The sequence below is a fragment of the Phalacrocorax carbo genome, chromosome 3, assembly GCF_963921805.1.
Source record: "Phalacrocorax carbo chromosome 3, bPhaCar2.1, whole genome shotgun sequence".
NCBI classification, from domain to species: domain Eukaryota; kingdom Metazoa; phylum Chordata; class Aves; order Suliformes; family Phalacrocoracidae; genus Phalacrocorax; species Phalacrocorax carbo.
Window position 1 is genome coordinate 106,086,583 of NC_087515.1, and position 20,081 is coordinate 106,106,663.

Sequence of the window (20,081 nt, forward strand, 5' to 3'; positions counted from 1 at the left end):
AACATGCAATAATTTGATAGTCTCAGCTAAAATTAACCTGTGTACTGTAGAAGGAGATAAGAATAATATTAAATTCTTGCTGATACTCACTTTGTATGCTACGGAGACTGGCTCTGATGTTTTGTGAGCCTGCCATAGTAAGATTTTGAAAAAGCTTAAAGGCCTTTAATAAGAAATAAGAATAAAAAAGAAGAAAAATTGAGTTATTTTATTGAAACATTTGCTGAAGTCCTTGTGATGACAGATTCATATAAAAATATATTTTCTTATTTTGGTAGATACTTGGAGAATAAATCCTTGGTTTGCATCTTAAAATTTCTTATTTAAACTATCTCATGGCAATATCATGTTATTGAGTCTTTAACCCTCTCAGACACTTTCGTTCAATGGCAAGACACAGAATGTTGTTCCATAGCCGGAAGAATTTTTCACCCAAAAGAAGCATTTCTCATCACTGTCTGATGTAATTCCTGGCTGTTTATACTGTACTTAAAAAACACTTAAACAGTGTTTACACTGTTCATTGGCTCTAAGTACACAAACCTTTCAAAAAGCTGTTTATTTAAAACCAAAGCATCTTTTAATAAAGTGTGATTAAGGACTATTTCCTTTCCAGAACTGGCTTGTTTTTTATCATGACTACTCACAGATATCCATGAGTCACAAAGGAGGTTTGTAGTCTTTCTTGAGGAATTTGAAACTACAGTGAATCCATCCTCATCCCCATCATTATCTGTTCAAACCATCAGGTTCTTAAATAGTCTACAGTACCAGCCCTCAATCCCTCCTTCAATACTGAAAACTAAGGTAAAGTACAAGAAAGGGAAAAAAAACCTCTCAAATCTAGCATTTAACATGCTCATGTGAGAAGTAGGATGCCTAGGTCTTTCTCTTTTCCAGTCTATTTACCTAGTTAGACCAAGTGAAAAAGGATAAATAGAAGCAGCACTTCCAAATACAGGGAAGACTGGGGGCTAGCACACTACCCTTGGTCAGACATACAGGTTCAAATCCCCATGGATGGAGATGAGGGGAAGGGGAATGCTGCTCTCCTCTCTCCCAGATGGGTGCTCCAACCTACTGTATCTGACAGCTTGTAAATTGGCTTCTCATTTCCTTTGCTTTTCACCTGTCTCAAAAAATAAAACTTTTTTTGAATCAAGTGAAGTATTTTTTGCCTGACAAAAGAATGGAAAGTCTATGTCATTTGGATGAGATAAAAAAAAAAAAATTTTAAAAGCCCTGAGATTAAATTTACTCTGAAACTGTTCATTTTCCTTTTTTTTTTTCAGTTTGTCTGCTAGCAGGAGACAGAGGGAGAACCCAACACAGAAAAATTATTTCCATATTTTCCATGCTTAAGCTCAGAGGCTGTCAGAGACTCAGTGCCGGCTTTCAGCCATGACTCCAAACACAAGTTATAGTCCCGATATTTGTGCTAAACACTTTTATGTAGTATCTCCAGTGAAGATTTTGCAGAGTGCCATTTCTCCAGGCCATCCTTCATCCAAGCTCCCCTGTCTCCACAGTGCTCCCTTTTCCTTGCATTTATCCTAGAGACTGGGAGAAGTCACAAGAGAGGAAGGCTGCATCGGGGATGCTTGTATCATCAGTGTTACTTACTATTAGAAGAACTCTTTGCTGGAAGCTGCTTAGCAAGCTACAAAGGTTCATCTAGGAAGATAAATGGACTTTTATTGAACAGGGAACCTGATCTGAGTAAGCCAGCACTGTAAGCGCTCAATCATGTATGGTATGACAGATATGTGAGTAATCTCACTGAAGCCCATTCTACCTGAATGCTTCATGGTATAGCATATATTGAAATCTTTGCCTAGCAGAACATCACTTCGCCCATGGAACTGTTCTGTTGTTCATTTTGGATAGAGAATCAAAGACATAATGGTCTTAAGTGACTGAATTGTATGCATGTCTTTTGGTACCAGTTTAAGTTGCATCTTGACCTGTATTGTAAAGAGTAAAATTAATGTTCCAAGTGCCACCCAGTGACTGTGATTAACCATAATTTGCATTCTTTATTGAAAGTCGATAGTCTGCATGCTACCAGCTGTGAAATTGTGCAATAAGCAATAATTAAACAATGAAAGAGAGTAAACAGAACTAGTTAGGTGTGATTTGGAGCAGTGAGTAGCAAAGGTGACTTTTAAAGTTTTATTAGCACAAGCAAGAAAAACAAAATACAACCATGTGACCTATGTTTTAATGAGTAACAGTGAACATTTGTAAAAGTCTACTAAAGATAAAGTCACACTATAAAACAACAGTATGACTACTAAATAGAGACTATCCACTAGACCTGCAGGATCAGAGTCTTCAAAGTCAAAGGGACTGTGTGTGGAACAAAGCAGGAACTATCTCTGAATATGTATCTAACTGCAGCTCACTACCTTTACTGATGAGATATTTGTTCTCAGAGGGTTGTTGGGTTGGGTTCCTTTTTTTTTTGCAGAGGGTTGGGGAGGGTGGAAATGGAGGTTTACTGTAGGTTTGTGCAACCTTGCCATTGGATATGGGAACCTCTAGGAGGCATTTGGCGTTTTGCTATTTTCAAGTCCCGCCCTATTACATATATTCAAAATGAGATTGTTGCAGATGTGTACAGCACCATAGCACAGCTACATCTCTAAAGCAAACTCTTAAATGCTCGGTTTCCCTTTGGACATTACTATTACTAATTAGTTATGTGTGGGAATACCTCAAATACAGCTCATGTATTCTATTTTGTTTGTCAAATATAGTGTCAGGCTTTACTTATTGGATTTTGCCTTGCTCTCAGGTTTGAGGACTTCTTCTGATGGTGGTATTGGCCTGGGTTTAGCCAGCTGGCCTGGCTTAATTTCTGGCATTTTTTCACCATGTCTGTACACACTTACAGTGACATCCACTGTTTCCCCACCATACTTGTTCTTGACATGGATGCTATATTTGCCCGAGTCTTCTGAGGTCACTCCTTTGATTGTTAAACTGGCATACTTCCCTTGTTCCAGTGAAAACACATAGTGCTCATTAAGTTCAAAGACCTTGTCATTCTTGAACCAAACCACTTCAGGGTCAGGATTTCCAAATACAGTACAGGTCAGATTCAGCGTCTGAGGGAGGAAAAAAGTAATTTAAAGGATCAGTCAGATTTGTTTAACCAGAATATTCTCAGCATTGCTTTCAGGCACTTCTTATCCCTAGTTAATTAAAGTAAGACAGGTATCATGTTCTTGAGGACTGAAAAGTAGAGTTCCCAATATTTTTTTCTTCAATTCAGTCTTTCCACTGACTTACCAGTGACTGTGATGCAGTAATAGCCTCAGGCTAACAGTGTCTGAAGATGGTAAGTTGGACTGTCATTGCAGTCCTGCCTGCAGGAGACTCCTGACAAACCATTAGTGTGACATGAGGTCCAGGCAATGATATGTTTAAAAACATCCTTGAAGTTTCCCTATACACAGTAGGGAGAACTGAGGAAATCTTTTCTGACCAAGGCCTCCTGAGGTTATTGCTTGAGATGATGAAAAAAACTCCAAATCACTTAAAAACAGAGTGCATAACATGAATCATTGGACATTGATTTCAGGTGCTGCTGACTAGTAAAATGGAAATATTTCACAAAGAATAAATAGTACATAAATGTTGTAAAAGTGTTACACACATGTATAGCTTATTCAGAGAATAGCTGAAATGATCTAGTAGGGCATCCTGGCAGTTCAGGTATTTTCCAAGGACTGAACTGAGATTGAAGAAGCATGTAAAACTTTCATGATCATCCTTCTGAATTTTTGGAGAGTTACTGCCGAACCCCATTTTGACCACCATATGTATATGTATGTAAACTTTATGTATTTACATGCAGTGATGACAGAATAAATGAGAGAATAATTTGAGAATTCGCATTGCTTAGTGCCTACTTAGTCCACCTTTTCTTGAAACTCATTCTGCCCAGAATTCTGCCCTAGATAATGAAAAGTCACCTTAAGAAATTCACATAAGCACTGTTGGGTTAGGGAAAAAGAAAAAGGAAAAAAACCCCAATGAGCAACCCAAAACTGATAGTTTCTACCAGAATGCTTCCTTATATTCCCTCCCCTCCTTATTCCCCTTCAGGTTTCACCAAATCCTGACCCAGAGGGAGCAGAGAAAGTCCATCTGTATTAACACATGCATGTTTTTGTGCAATATTTTTCTTGAATGATGATGACTGATTAGGTGTAATATAATCCAGGGGAAAAGATAAAACAGGACGAAATTTTCAGTGATCAAAGTGCCGTATGTTCACAAATAGAAGCAGTCTTGCATACTACATGCCTCCAAAGCCAGAGGGGAATGTTGAAGGAAGAGTTGCATGCTCTGGGTACAACCTAGTGACAACCTAAGTGTTTCAGTACTCTTAAAGAAGAGATATCATGTAGGATGTAAAGTTAACTAATACCCTATAGGAACTAGCCTTACTATAAAATATTTAAAGGCGTAATGATGTAAACAAGAAAATAAAATTTGGGAGATCAACCTAATGTCTAATAGCATGAGTTTAAATCTTACTGTCCTTTCTATAACTCAGGCAATATTTCATTACTATTGCCCTCAAAAGTGACCTCATTTAAGAGTAATTAATAATTAATTATTAATAATTAATCAAGTCTTAATAAGTTAATATTAAAAACTTACCAGGGAACAGATATATTCCAGTCATTTTAGATCATTTGGGCATGTTCTAATTTATTAAATTATAGATGTGACCTAAAATCATTTATACTCTTCTAAGAAGCACTAGTAAGGCTTTGTCTTGTATCCATATATTTGTGTAGTTATACTATTCCATTGCATGGGGGAAACTCTGCTCTTTTTTTGTTTCTGTATAGTTACGTCTCACACTTGTATTTACACAGCTCTTGCACGGTACCTGGTCATATTTAATTTAGAGGTGTTTTGAAAGTTTCACTTTCTTGTGATCCATTTTGTTTTGCCTGATTTCAGGAATCAGACGTTTTCTCTTCACCTATTCAGTTACTTAGTCCTCACACTATTAGGTCTTCTTTGAAGCATTTTATTTCTGGAAATGCACTATGTAGCATTTCCTTAATTTAAAGTTGTAGATTTTAGGGCGCGGTTGTATGAGGAAACTGCAGCTAGTCTGTGCATGCAGTCAGGGGTGACTTCACCGAGCTGTTTCCTTACAGTTAGACTGTTTTAAGATGTGGGTTGTAGAGTGGCTTACACCTAACCTCCTAAAAGACTAGCTTTCTTGCTGTGAGTTGCCTCTGTCTACCACAATAAGCAGCACCTCATTTGGACACCTGTTAAAGACAAAGGAAGGAATGGGCCAAAAGGAAAATCATCTATGTTTGTTCCAGAATTGAGCAGCTTTCAGCATCCACTGAAGGATCACATGTTCCCCCATCTTTCTAAAGAGGCTGCTCCTGGATATCCAGAAAAATGGCCAAGTACAGAGAAAGTTGGAAGAGTTGTGTGCAGCCTTACTCCGGTGATAAGACAGTTTCCACGCAGAGCAACACAGCTGTAGTCTCTGAAGATGCACTTCATACAAGAGACTACAGCCTGATCAACATGCTTTTGATAGCCAGCAGATGGTAAGAGTCACATTGGCTCATGAGCTGATCTGCTATAGTCAGTCAGAATGAAAGTCCATCTAGCTCTTTTAGAGGTTGAAAGCAACTGCTTAAGAAAGTACCCAAAAATACAGAGGATGAGTAGTGATCCTATTCCCAGTATACCCTCCTGCTTTCCACAATTTGGTGGCTTTTAAACTGGTTATAAGCACAAGTTATATCAAGAACATTGTATATAATGGCCCCTTCTGGACTTACTCTCATGATATTACCTGTTTTCTTTTTTGGACCCAAATCTATTTTCACCTAAGGCACTAAGGCACAAATTAATTATGAACCACTTGAAAAAATACTTCCTTTTGATTCTTTAAAGCCTGTAATAGCCGTGTAATTAGGCATTACCTAGTTCTTGTGCTGGGAGAAGTGCTGGGAAATGTTTCCAGGTATCACCTCTGCGCTGTGCACAATACTGCAGATTTCTTTTTATTTACCCTGTCTCTTTTAGTAGTTTTTCTTCCAAGACTGAAGACATAGTTTCTCCCCATAGGGAAGGACAGGGCACCCAATAGAAGAAGATTTGCTTCAGGGGAAAGAAACAAGAACTTGCTGTCTGTGTGGGAAGGATGAAAGAGTTTGTCTTTCCTGGACTGAAGTCTTGAGTGTCGAGTCTGGAACTCACCCCCCGGCATGGAGAGACTGAGTTGCAGTACTTCCTCACACTTGTAAGGACTAACAGCAGCTCAGACTAATAGACTTTTCCTTCTATCCCAGTGTCCAGAGAGTTTGGGCTGAGGTTGCATGAGATCCTGCTCTACCATGACAAAAATCCCAGTGAGGGATACCATTCAGTCACAGTCATGAAGTTTAATCTCCACCAGCCAAGCTGACCTGGGAATGGACTTCACAAACATTTACCAATTTTGACTTTGTATCTGGGCATTTAGTTGTTACTGATGTCAAAAAAAATATGTGTATTCACTGGCTTTCAATCTCCCATAATCATATATTGTAATGGGGCTATCTGCCAATGTATAGGAAGAGGGGAGAGTTTAGCCCCTTGGCCCAGGTCAGTTCTTTACCTTCCTTTACTCTTACCAGACACAACAGTCTATACCTGGCACCTGGCTGGAGAATGGCACCTAATTTTTGTTTCTGTTATACTGGCTCCCAGGGAGTGGCTGCTGCCTCCTGCCTACAGGGCAGGAGCGGACTCTCCCCTTGAATTGCTATGCTCAGTACACAGAGCTGAAAGCCAGCCCAGATTTGAATATGCAGCTAATTCAGAGCCTTCAAATTCTACGAAATCATCTGCATTCCCTTCCCTTTTGCCATCAAAGCAAAACTCTCACCAGTCAGCATGACTCATTGACAAAAACTGTCCTTACCTTGCCATCCATTATAGTAACGACATCAGGCAAACCTCCAATGACTTTACCACGATCTAGGAGTTAAAGAAAAATATGTGGACTATGTGAAGTTTAGACCTCAAAATTACTAATTTCTTAATGATTTTATAACTTGGTGCCATATTAGTCACAGTTTTTGTTGGGACTTATCTTTAAAAAAAAGTAGGCCCTAGTTAACTAAATGTAAAATAATACCGTTTTTGTGATATTTTGTGTTATTTCTTTTTAATATATTTTATGGTCCCCCACGATTTTTTAGCAGAGATTGTGCTATATCATTTTACATTGATAACAACCTTGAAGCTACTGCTGAGCTTGACAGCTTGTGCTTTGGGCACAGAGCAAAGCAAGAAGGATGCTTTTAGCATCTTGGTGGTATCTAAGATCTAAGGAAAATTGGTTCTGCCGCTGTCTTTGCGGGCAGAAGCATTTTGTCATTACCAGCGGAACTGACATCAAAGCACCAGAATTCCAACAGCCCCTAACAGTAACAAACTTCCCCTTACTTGTCTTAGCAAGCACTGCCTAACAGGCATTTGCAGGTAATTTTTTACTTAATAGGTAGATCCCAATATTCAGTATCATCAGCAGTTTTCAGAATCAACACCTCCTTGTATGACACCCAGAAGCTCACACTTCACAAAACCTCTGCAGACACAAGAAGATAGAGTGGAAGCTTGCAAAATGCATAAAACTTTTAGTGGGTTTCCATCGGAATTAAAACCAAATAACTCCACAGATTACTGTTATTACTGCTGTATTATGTGCTAACAGGGGATTTCTGCAGCCACAAAACCCTGAAAGCTATGACAGCTTATTATGATGGATGCCTTAAAGAGAACACTAGACTACGTTGTAGAACACCTTTGATAAAATGTAAAATAAACTTACTCTTCTCAGCGAACGCAGCAGCCCTAAAATTGTTGAGGAAGAGAGGAAGAGAAATATTTAATGTTATTAATGAAATTATTAATAATTTTCCTGTAAGTGAAGACACTGTTGTTACAGCATTAAAATGCAAAAGATGTAGCACTTACTTGAGTCGCTGGAATTCTGCATATGCATCATCAAAAGCTGTAAAAAAACAATTGAGAGAGTTATTGCCCATGAACATAACTTGCACTTGGGGCTGAGCATAAACATTTAAACATATACCCATGTCAAAGCTCTTTTAAAACCTATACAGGATTACACAGAGGCAAAATGGGAAACCATATCCCTGAAACCCAATGCCACTGGTGGTGTAAACAGATATAAGACTAAAAAGATCGTAACAGTTATGCAACTAAACTACAGCTGGTTCTGACCAAAGGCTTCCTGTTTTTACTGTCATTCCTCTTACTATTGCCAGTAAATTCTGTTTAATCCATGAAAAGTCACCATATAAATATGGTCTTATAAATATACCTTGCCCAGACAGATCAAGTGTGCGTTTGTAGGATTCCTTGTCACCAAAGATTTCAAAGGTGTAGTTCCCCTTATCCTTTTCAGTGGGTTCAACTATCTGCAGCCAGGCAACACCCTCTCCACCTCCAATCTTCATCTTTTCACCAGAAGTAATCTTAGATTCCCTGGAATACATGAATAGAAATTAGTTTGGGCTTTCTTTTCATGCATATCTACAGGAGATCATCTATAAAAAGTCACAAGGATAACATACTATCCCTAAAGTACAGATAAATTGCAACTAATGGGAAAGATTTCCCAGAAGATCCTTTTCTTCCTAATGGGGGGTATGAAACACTTTGCAACCATTAGCTTGAGCTTTTGTTCTAAAGATTAATTTGTTCACCCTTTTCTCATTCTCCTTCTCTCCACATACACAATCATCTGTGTTTATATGCACATACATATCTGTATGCAAAAATGGTGCATGACTTCAGAGGTCTGTATACTTCATACACACTAACATCACAATAGTAAACTAAAGGCAAATAACATTTTCTGAGGAGGAAAATAAACTTTACCTTTCATTAACTTCAAAAATCAGTTAAGAAAACAATACAGGATTTGCACAGAATTTATTTTTCCTGCATCAAGTCAAAATACATCTTTGTTTTTTTTTAAGACAAGAAACAAATTTCCTAACTGCAGAAAATTAAAAAACACATCTTCAAAAAACAGTGGCATTATATTGACTTATCATCACTTCTTAAGCTAAGAATATAAGAAATGCCCTACTGATTCAGATCAGGGTTTCTTCTGGTCCTTAATCTACCATGAAGAGTGGAAATGGGAGCTATTTAATGAGGGCATGCAAACCAGACCACTTTCAATGGTTTGAAGAGAAGTTTCCTTTTTCACTCATTAACTAAAGATTTAAACTTTTCATCCTTCCTCCCCAAGCATCTTTAGCTGGAATTTCTAATAGGTGAAGTTTGCATTAGCTTCTCTTTGATCAGTTATTTTATTTGACCAGACAGGGCTGGTTTGCCTTCATAGCTAGAGAGTTACTTTGATGGAGAAACGGATTTTTTACTATTACCCTTTCTGTAAGATGAGTACATTGAGTTCAGTGTACCAAATTAAACACCTGGATAAAAACTACTATATATTTGAAAATACTATGTATAATATTTCCCACTGTGCCATGAGTGAATGATGCATGCTAGCTCTAGGACTTGTATTATGTTCCCTGCTATGTGGTATAGCAGATAATTCAAAGCTAGCTAGAAATTTACATGGTATGTTTCATGATGTGCAGACATAAGTAAAAAAAAACATAGATTGTCTAGCCTTTCATTTTTTTCCCAAGAAAAAATTTGCTAGAACCCCACTTAAAAGAGCCGGAAAGTTTGGAGAGGCTGGGGGAGGCTGGTTGGTTGTTTTGATTGTTTTAGTCTTTGTTTTAGCTTTAATAACTCTGGCTTATAATCATTGTATTCATGGAAGAATCTGTGTTCAATGATATTCAAGATAATCAATGTGTAAGACATTATAAAATAGGAAATATTAGAAGGGGGAGGAGGTGTCTGTAAGTAAATATAAATATGCACATTGATATTTCCATATTAGCCATGTAGCATTCTCTAGTTTTATATTTCTATGAACTGGATGGAATGGACTAAATCACTTTTAAAACTCAAGCAGATACAGTAAAAGGCAGAGGTAAAAACTATACTTCTTTCCCTTTCCTTCATATTAGTATCACATTTACTGAAAGAAGGAGCAGAACTTACTGAATATAAACCCTGAGTTATGAGTTGCACTGGTTTTGGCTGGGGTAGAGTTAATTTTCACCTTAGTAGCTAGTATGGGGCTGTGTTTTAGATTTCTGCTTCTCACCCCACCCCACCAGAGTCAGGTGGGGGTGCACAAGAAGCTGGGAGGGGGCACAGCTGGGACAGCTAGCCTAACTGACCCAAGGGATATTCCACATCATATGACAACACCCTCAGCATATAAAGCTGGGGGAAGCAGAAGGAAGCAGGGGTACTTTTGGACTGATAGCATTTTGTCTTCCCAAGTAACCGTTATGTGGACCCCTGCTTTCCTGGAGCTGGCTGAACACCTGCCTGCCTGTGGGAGTAGTGAATGAATTCCTTGTTTTGCTCTGCTTGCATGTGTGGCTTCTGCTTTACTTATTAAACTGTCTCTGTCTCAACCCACGAGTTTTCTCGCTCTTACTCTTCTGATTGTCTCCTCCATCCCACCAGGAGGGAGGGAGTGAGCAGCTGTGTAGTACTTAGTTGCCAGCTGGGGTTAAACCACAACAGCTGCACATGCTTGCAGAAGTGTTCTCAAGCTCCCTGAACCTAATGATCACTGACACCTTTCTTGTGTTCCTGTCTTCATAGAAATCAAGGGCTGGACAGCATTGCAAAACTAGGAGAACATGCTGATAAACCAGCCTCTTCCTGTCCAAGTCAGACCAGTTCATGGTGCGTCATCTTTGTAGGCCATCAAGGAATGTGAAAGTTCAAACTACTCAAAGTGTTTTAAAATCCTTCCAAACCTTACCTGCAGTTTTAAACAAATGAGGGCCTGACGTAGCAAAACATTTGAAAACATTTTTTTATTGTAAATACACAGATGAATAGAGTGCCTCCAAATTCAAAGATTAATGTCACATGAGAGTGGAAAACTATTGGGAACTTTAAAGCTCATGTTTAGTCATATTCTCAACTCTCAGGGCTATTCTCAAAGTATTCTGTGCCCCAGTGAACATCTTTTCAAAGAAGAGGAACAGAATTAAAGTATTCTGGATTACTTAAGACTGTATCAGTCTGAAAAAAAAATACCATTCCTTTCTTAATACAAGCTTTTATTAAACTGTGAGAGCAGATCATTGGTATTCACCTAGGACTGAAAGAGTTCATCCATTTAAAGAAAATGGAATACCTGAATAGAAAACTGTGCTCGAATTTTTGCTATCTTTGAACCAACCAGATAATATAGTGGAAGACAAATAGTCTTGTGTTGAATAAGAGGCTGGAATTCTGTAGATTCTTTTTTTCCTGGCTGTTATAGCCCTCCTGATAGGTATTGGACTAGTCTGTTAATATTTGTTTTACTGTATGTATTAGATATATGAAAAGAGACTATGAAGTGCTGGGAAGAGAAATTCATTAATGTGGTCCAGTTACTAAATGAATGCCACAGAAAAATAAACAGAAAATCATAAAGATGTCAGTTTTACTCAAATGAAATTGAAAAAAAATATGCTCATCTACCTGTGAGACCAGTTGACTCTCATTTCTTCATTGTAGTACTTCAGGAAACACTGGAGCCTTATTCCTTCCTCAGTGCAAAGGATCTTCAGTGGAGAGGCTGACTTACCTATGTAAAAGAGAATATATGCAGATCAAACAGGATCATAGATTGAACAGGAAACAGTCAAATGGACTACTTGTACTGTCAGGACAAAAATAAATTTCAAGATCTGGGCCATAATTTTCAACTACTACAAAGAGATTTTAAGAGTTCATGCCTCTTAAAGGAGATCATCTGATTTATATCAGGTGAAAGTTCAGTATGAGTTTATGGTTTTATTGTCATATACAAGCATTGTGACTAGCAAGATCCATTGTGAAATTATAAGCTTAGTCATGTAATTGCTGTGAAACAGTAGTGTCATAATTCTAACTGCACAAAAAAAATTATTCTTGTGAACCCCTGTTCTTTCAGTGGAATGACTCCCAGCTTCTCACTGGGAGCAGGATCAGAATCTCGTTCTCTCTGTATCAAGGTTTACTTACTAATGGGAATTAGGAGGAAAATTATTGCTACATAATTGTCACTGTATCTAAACCAAACACTCCAGGTGGAATAATACTTTGTTCCCTTTTAATAGTGTCAATTAGCAAGGTCAGCTGCCTATTCAGAAACTTAATAACATGTCCATAGTAATAGAAGCATCATGACTCTCAGAGATTTCCCACTTACAGTAAAAATCGTCTGCCTCGGGCTCAGATGACTTTAACATAAAAAACCTACATGAAAATCCAAGACGGCATTTACTTACCACTGACTCCGCTCAATGCCAGAATTATATCATCATACACTGAAGAGAAAAAAAGAAAAGGGAAAAAAGAAAATGTACCATCAAAATTCAATCAGAATATGGTTTTGTTATGTTCAGTTTAATTAAAGCAATATGCGAAATCTTCACATCCTTAGGCAAAGAAAACCATTAAAATTGCAACAGGTGTATGGGACAAATTGGAGGCTGTCTGGGTACAGCATATGAATTCTCTGCTGTGTCACTCAGTATTTCTGTTGTGCGTGGAGTCAGATGTCTGTTGCCAAATCTTCGTCTTTGTACCCCTCAGGCCAGAAACAATAAAAGGTCATTAAAACTGGAGAGTTCACATTCAAAGGAGATTACAGGGGAAAGAGAAATTGTCACAATCTAGGTGAAAACAGTTTTTACTTGCTCCCTGTAGGATGGCATTTGACAAATATAAACCCCTTCAACAGCAAGTGAAAGAAACCGGGTATCAAATCAAGCTTTTGAAATATCACAGAGCTGATGGGCTTGCAGATGGGGAGAACCCTGGAGACAAGGGCAGAAGAGCAGGGAACTCCTTCATAGCAGAAGAATCCTATTCAGTGTCACTGTGTAAGATGGAAAGAGAGAGAAAGAAAGAAAGAAGAACCTTAATCTGAAGAATGCATATTCAAGGTTGAAGAATTTTTATTAATAGGGAAGACAGAAAAATGCATGCAGTCCAGAAAATACTACTTGTATATTTGGCATGTATTGATCTGTATGTGCACATTTTTTCTCTCTGCTAAAATAAATCGTGATTCAATTCCATAACCATCTGCAAACTCCAGTATGTTCCTACTGGCATGTTGACATGAGGACATGAATTGCATACTATATATACATTACATTACAGATGTCTGGGAAAGTGGGGTTATATTACCTATACCTTCTAAATGGGATGGTTTTTTCTGAAGGAATAATGGGCAGAATTTATGCAGAGGAAAAGTGCCTGAGAGACTATCAAGTAATGATACAGCTTTCTGAGGTAAACCACAGCTTAAGAACTCAGCCAGTTATTCACCTTTTCCTCTTATTTCAGGTACTTCCTCAACCTGCTGGGGAAAAAAAAAAACCCAAACCAAAAAGTGAAGATCTTTGGTAAACCGAGTTAATTTTTTAACATGTCTGTCTGCTTCTGTTAGGACCCAGCAAAAAATATTCATTATTTGGGTCAAATGTCTACAGGCAGGTGGGATGAAACCAGGTTCACTTTGGCCCAGTTGATGGGACTTAAGCAAAGAAGCCCAGGGAAGCTCTCTTTACCAAAGCTGACTAAAAATCACTTATGTTGGCAACATATCAGTCTTTGCTATAGTCTCAGAAGTAAACTAACAGTTTTTTTAATGAACAAATTTAAATATGCATAGAATTACAATAGTTCACTGTGATACCTGGTAACATATGAAACCTTATTTAAACGCCTATCATCAGTGCATTTTAGACTAGATTCTCCCACCCTTATTTGGATTGATCTTCATCTGAATGTCAGTGCACACTGAGCTTAAACTAACCTGCCCCCATACAATATGCAGTCTTCCAGTGCCCCATTCATGCTAACTTTTTTGTATATCGTTTATGTTTCAAGGTTAACTCCACCATTTAGGAGACCCAATGTCTGGTTTAACACTGCAGATCTTGTGGGTTTGCTGGTTATAATTTTCAAAGCCTCCAGGCCCACAGATTTAGACATTCTCTAAATTCTCTAAATATGCATTTAACTGGACATATCCAGTACAGCACAGTCTTGCCATACCTGAAGTATAGTCTCAGGAAACTGGAAGGACCCCTGATCATAAGATGGAGAACTACTGTCCCTGTTATTTATTCCAGTGTTTAGGATACCCCTTACTTGAAGAGTAAGTTAAGAAGAGGGGTCAGCAGAATCAATACCATGGACTTCCGGAGGGCAGACTTTGGCCTGTTCAGGGCACTGGTTGGGAGAGTCCCTTGGGAGGAAGTCCTGAAGGGCAAAGGAGTCCAGGAAGGCTGGGCTTTCTTCAAGAAGGAAGTCTTGAATGTGCAGGAGCAGGCTGTCCCCAAGTGCCGCAAGACGAACCGGCGGGGAAGGTGACCGGCCTGACTGAACACTTCTGCTGACACTCAGGAAAAAAAAAGTCTACCACTTTTAGAAGAAGGGGCGGTTAACAAAAGAAGAGTACAGAGACCTCATTAGGTCTTACAGGGAGAAAATTAGGCTTCTACCAGGAATAGTGTGGCCAGCAGGAGCAGGGAGGTGATCGTGCCTCTGCACCCGGCACTGATTAGGCCATACCTCGAGTACTGTGTGCAATTTTGGACCCCTCCCTACAAGAAGGACATTGAGTTGCTGGAGCGTGTCTGGAGAAGGGCAACAAAGTTGGTGAAGGATCTGGAGAGCAGGTCTTGTGAGGAGCGCCTGAGGGAACTGGGGTTGTTTAGCCTGGAGAAGAGGAGGCTGATGGGAGACCTTATCGCTCTCTACAACTACCTGAAAGGAGGTTGTAGTGAGGTGGGCGTTGGTCTCTTCTCCCAGGTCACTAGTGAAAGAACAAGAGGGAATGGCTTCAAGCTGCATCAGGGGAGGTTTATATTGGATATTATGAAAAATTTCTTTACTGAAAGAGCAGTCAGGCATTGGAACAGGCTGCCCAGAGAGGTTGTAGTGTCACCATTCCTGGAGGTATTTAAAAGATGTGTAGATATGGCACTTCAGGGCATGGTTTAGGAGACATGTTAATGTTGGGTTGACGGTTGGACCTGATGATCCTAGAGGTCTTTTCCAACCTTAATGATTCTATGATTCTATACCCCTTACTTGAAAATCCATAGACTGAGGGAATGATATCTGTGTATATATCAAAGGACAGGAAGGGAGGAGGTGGTTAAAGAGGACGTACTCTAATAAGAGGTGGAGATTGTACTGGTTTTGGCTGTGATAGAGTTAATTTTCGTCATAGCAGCTTCTGTGGTGCTGTGTTTTGGATTTGTAACTAAAACAGTTTTGATAAAACAGGGACGTTTTAGCTCTTGCTGAGCAATGCTTACACAGGCCTTCTATTTCTGTTCTTCAGACTGCCCCACCAGCGAGGAGGCTGGGTCTGCACAAGAAGCTGGGAGGGGCACAGCCAGGACAGCTGACCCCAGCTGACCCAAGGGATATCCCACACCAAATGGCATCATGCTTAGCATATAAAGCTGGGGGAAGAAGAAGAAATGGGCAACCTTCAGAGTTACGCCATTGGTCTTCCAACTAACTTATGTGTGATGGAGTCCTGCTTTCTTGGAGGTGGCTGAACACCTGCCTGCTGATGAGGAGCAGTGAATGACTTCCTTGTTTTGCTTTGCCTGCAGACACAGCTTTTGCTTTATCTCTTAAACTGTTTTTATCTCAACCCACAAGTTCTCCTACTTTTCACCTTCCAGTTCTCTCCCCCATCCTACTGGGGGAGAGTGGGCAAGCTGCTGTGTGGTGCTTGGTTGCTGCCTGCTGGGGTTAAACCCTAAAAACAGCTGTATGATTTTACAGTTTAATTAACTGTCAGTCCCCACTGACAGTCTCACATCAACATATTAAGTGGTTTGGTACTTTATGGCATTTTGTAGACAGTAAAGCTTAACAAATTTCAGAAAGAGAGCGAGCTTTCTATAAAAGGTATCACAAAGAAGAGAATTCTGTCTGATTAGAAACTTACTTCATTTCTTCCCTGTTAGAGTGCTAGAGATTAGTTATTACAATGCCCAGTGCCTCCCCTTCTAAACTGGTGATTGCAGTTCAGGCCTCTATAACATAAGAAGAGAACAGAAATGCAAAGGACCCCAAAAATATTTGCTAACACTGTTTGCAAGGATTGATCTTTGACACCTCCTGAGAACACATGGAGATTATTATTTCAGTACTGTAAACTGAATGTTACCTTTTCCTGATAATTCAAGAGTAGATACATCATGACCTCTATCATCTGATAGTGTTGCCTTATAAACTCCTTCATCTTTGCGAGACAGCTACAAGGAAAACAAAAAATGTTTACTGACAAACTTGATAATAGTACATTTGCTTAACCTCTGCATGATTTTCTAAATCAAACAATATACATTGTACTGGATTCTGGTTAAAAAATCTTAATCAGAGATGAGATGGAAACTCTGAGTGGTTTGTGAATGCTTTTTTTATGGAGTTGTAGTTAGTTCTTAAGCCTAAAACATATTCTGATTTCAGTTCAATTTCCTTGTGAAACCATGTTTTTTCTCTTGTTCCAGAAAGACAAAAAGGATTGATCTCAGTCAGTAGAAATTACAAGTAGTGTAGTAAGATGTAGCAGAGGGTAATTTCAACCCACACAAACTAGAAAAACAATTTTTCTTCAACGAAAATTATTATTTTTTGAATCAATCTATCTGAAGTGTAACAACAGATCTAGATCCTTTAACTGTCCAAACATCAACTCAGTAGCTTTCATTCAAGCAGCAACTGTAGTCAAATTATATCTATGCTATGTAAACAATGAATTCATTACCCTTGGAGAGCTTGCATTCTAAAATCTAACACAGTGATATTGCATTAAAGGCAGTAGGGGTTTTTGGTTTGGGTGGTTTTTTTTAATTTATTTTAAAACCTGAAGGAAAAAATATAAATAATTATACATAGTTTGGAGGTTATTTAATTGAGCCTTAGACTTATACAAGCCCACAAGCAAGTAGAACATAGTAGAAGCATCATATATTTGAATGACAAGTAACAAGAGCAATTCAAGACAAGCAGAAACCACCCTCTCCAAAAAAAAGTCTAATCAAGAAATATGAAGCCACTGGAAAGTCAGTGTCCTCTTGCAAGGGAAATGAAGAAAGGAAATTAGAAGAATATGAAACCAATAAATAAAATAAATAAATAAATTAAATGGAATGCACATTATGCTGAAAGCAGAAAAACTTGATCCAGGAGGTTTTTGCACTTGACAAAGGCAGCAACTATGCAAGCTAAGGCTTCAGAGACAAGTTAGGTCCTGTTGCATAAAGATAAATCTTAAGAAGCCATATACCTCAAACCTATTCATTTTAGGCAATAAAACTGAAACACTGTCAGAAATGAGGTGCTTGAACAAATTGAAAAATTAAGGAGCAATAAGAAAGAATGAGATAGAGTTCACCTAAGGACACTGAAACAACTTAAGCATGAACTGTCTGAGCTGATAACAAAAATAGATACTCTTACTAGCATTAGTTGCTCACCAGCTAATTGAAGGGTAGCAAATACGCTTTTTCTTAAAATGGTTCACAGAAGTCATGATAGCTGGTTTAGTGCTCTGCCTGGCAAATCTATAGCGTGTCAAGCAGAAGCTGCCATTTCTAATCAGTAGGTCATACTGTACCCTGGGAATATTGAGATGACATTCTCCCTTCTGCAGATCAGGCACCTCATCAACGTCAATCCCAGAACCATCCTTATACCACTTGAAAGCCGTCTCCTTCTTTGTGTTTGCAACCTGTACAACAGAAAAGGCACATAAGCCTGTCTGTGTCCTGAATAAAGTTATTGCACTGTAGGTAGTCACATAGGTACTTTCAACATAAGAAACCAATTTTTTTATAACACATGTCAAATAAAACTAAGTGAAAGATCTATTTCAACCAAGTCCTACTAAGCAAATCTTACTCGTATGGTATTTATTTGCAGCACAGAACTAGTCAGAAGCATACAGTTTACAGCTTCAAAGCCCTATCAAATCCTTAAAGGCAGTCCTGTCAATCTCTTCCCTTAAAGGGTTTTGCACCCTTGCTATGTGGTTGTAGCTTGCCTAGAGATACCTGTGAGTAGTATCTTTGAAATTAGAGCTGCTGAACTCTCCTTTATCTTGTTGTATTTGCCATGTGTCTCGAGAGAGCTCTAACACAGAACTTATGCCCTATCTTAGAGAGTCTTCAGCCAATTTGCAGATTTATCCCAGCTACTTAAGCAGTGTCTTTCAGGGCTAAACTGCAGATGGTAACTGAAATTACTATTCTGAAAGTATCTGAGACTTCAAAATTGTGAGCTACACCAGAAATCCTTTTTTTCTACTACATTGTGTCCTATGGGAATTACAAAGACTTCAGGAATCCTACAAATTGCAGTCTCTCGCAACACAAAGGGGCTTAACAACATAGTGCAAATCCAGAGAAGCTGCTTGAAAGCCAGAATTTTGCTGTAGTAGCAGCAGCTCATCTAAGCAATGTATAAATAGTCTACATCTATACCTCAAGTACTGCTATAATTTTGAAATATAAATTGTGTATTGGTGATGCTTAAAATATCACTAGATGAATGACCTCAAACTGTGAATTCAAAGAAGCTAAAAGCCCAGCTCTTTTTAGAAACCCTGGCAATATATTTTATTTTTCTCATTTTCAGAAATGCTATGGTTTATTTGACATCACTATCCCCACTTCTTCTAAAAATCACGAAAATGAAATGCTGTTTCCATGCATAGCCTGAATTCCCAGTCAGCATTATTTTAGTAGAAGGACAGAGCTGGCAGGACAATTCTTAGTCCCCAGGCTGTCTCTTTAAAAAGCTTCCTTAAAAAAGAACTGAACAAATGGATAGAGGGAAGCCCAGAAGTTAATACAGATCTGCAGTAGTTTTCAAGTGGCTTACCTGGAGGGAAAAACATGCACCAGCTTCTAACCCTTTCACATTAGAGAAGTCATTCCATAGATGAACAGCTCTATGAAAGTTCTCTATAGAGGTGAATAGACAAATAGGAGGGCCTCCTATATTGATTCCTGGACATCTCTATAAAACCTGCTCAGATTAATCACATCTATTGCTGCTTAATAACCAGTGTGGTTGCTATGGTTCTCTGACAGAGTACTTGAGATCACAACCTGGCCCAAAGCAATGCCTTGTTTGAGAAAAGTGAGCAGCACTTTACATTTACCAGTAACCACAAAGTGGCTAATCCTGTAGTCATATGACATGAGTGGCTATTTTATTTGAGCAAAGCATGAAGGAACAAGCCTTTAATGCTTTTCAACAATTTTTCATCAAAGACTGTTAGCTCTCAACCTGACAATAAATAGACTGAGTTTCAGACACAGGCAATTTGCAGTGCCAAAGTTATTTCATGTTGACATTTACTATGAAAAGTTACCTTTTTTGCTGCTTAGCCACACACTAAAAATCTTGGGTTTAACAGACACAGTACAAATAAGGGTCAAAGTTATGCAAGAGTAGGTAGTTTCTGAACGTTCTGAAATTTAGAAGTACTTGAAGAAAAATGACAGTAGATGCTGGCATACGAAGAAATATAAAAACACAATAAAAAGCAAATACCATCAAATTATCACTCAGATGGACAAACATGTCCCATTGGCATGCAGAGGCTACAATACCAAGAACAAGGTCACCAGTCCCAGCTATTTCAGAATTAAATACTAAGTTAATCGGAAGTCCGAAAGGTCCAATCACATAGAAAATAAGTGGTACGTGAGGTAACATGTATTACTTTTGATATACTCTTTTATAACACAATCCATAATTGTTCATTAATTGTTCATTATTACTGTTACTATTACCTGGATTATACAGTCAGTCCTCTGCCCTACACAAGCTTCCAGTTGACCTGGTTTCCTAACACCCTTATTTCATGCCGC

At 38.6% G+C, this 20,081-nt stretch overlaps 1 protein-coding gene across 1 annotated transcript in view; it reads right to left on the bottom strand.

Annotated features, from left to right (window-relative positions):
* Positions 1–2,011: 2,011 nt before the first annotated feature.
* Positions 2,012–20,081, bottom strand: part of MYOM2 (myomesin 2) — a 74,054-nt gene continuing 55,984 nt past the window's right edge. The window contains exons 28-36 of the mRNA XM_009501098.2: positions 17,819–17,932; positions 16,367–16,454; positions 12,447–12,485; positions 11,656–11,761; positions 8,390–8,553; positions 8,020–8,056; positions 7,874–7,896; positions 6,962–7,017; positions 2,012–3,110 (exon numbers count right to left, since the gene is read on the bottom strand). Coding sequence (XP_009499393.1) covers positions 2,769–3,110; positions 6,962–7,017; positions 7,874–7,896; positions 8,020–8,056; positions 8,390–8,553; positions 11,656–11,761; positions 12,447–12,485; positions 16,367–16,454; positions 17,819–17,932 — 969 coding nt within the window. The 3' untranslated portion in view covers positions 2,012–2,768. The remainder of the gene's footprint in view (positions 3,111–6,961; positions 7,018–7,873; positions 7,897–8,019; positions 8,057–8,389; positions 8,554–11,655; positions 11,762–12,446; positions 12,486–16,366; positions 16,455–17,818; positions 17,933–20,081) is intronic.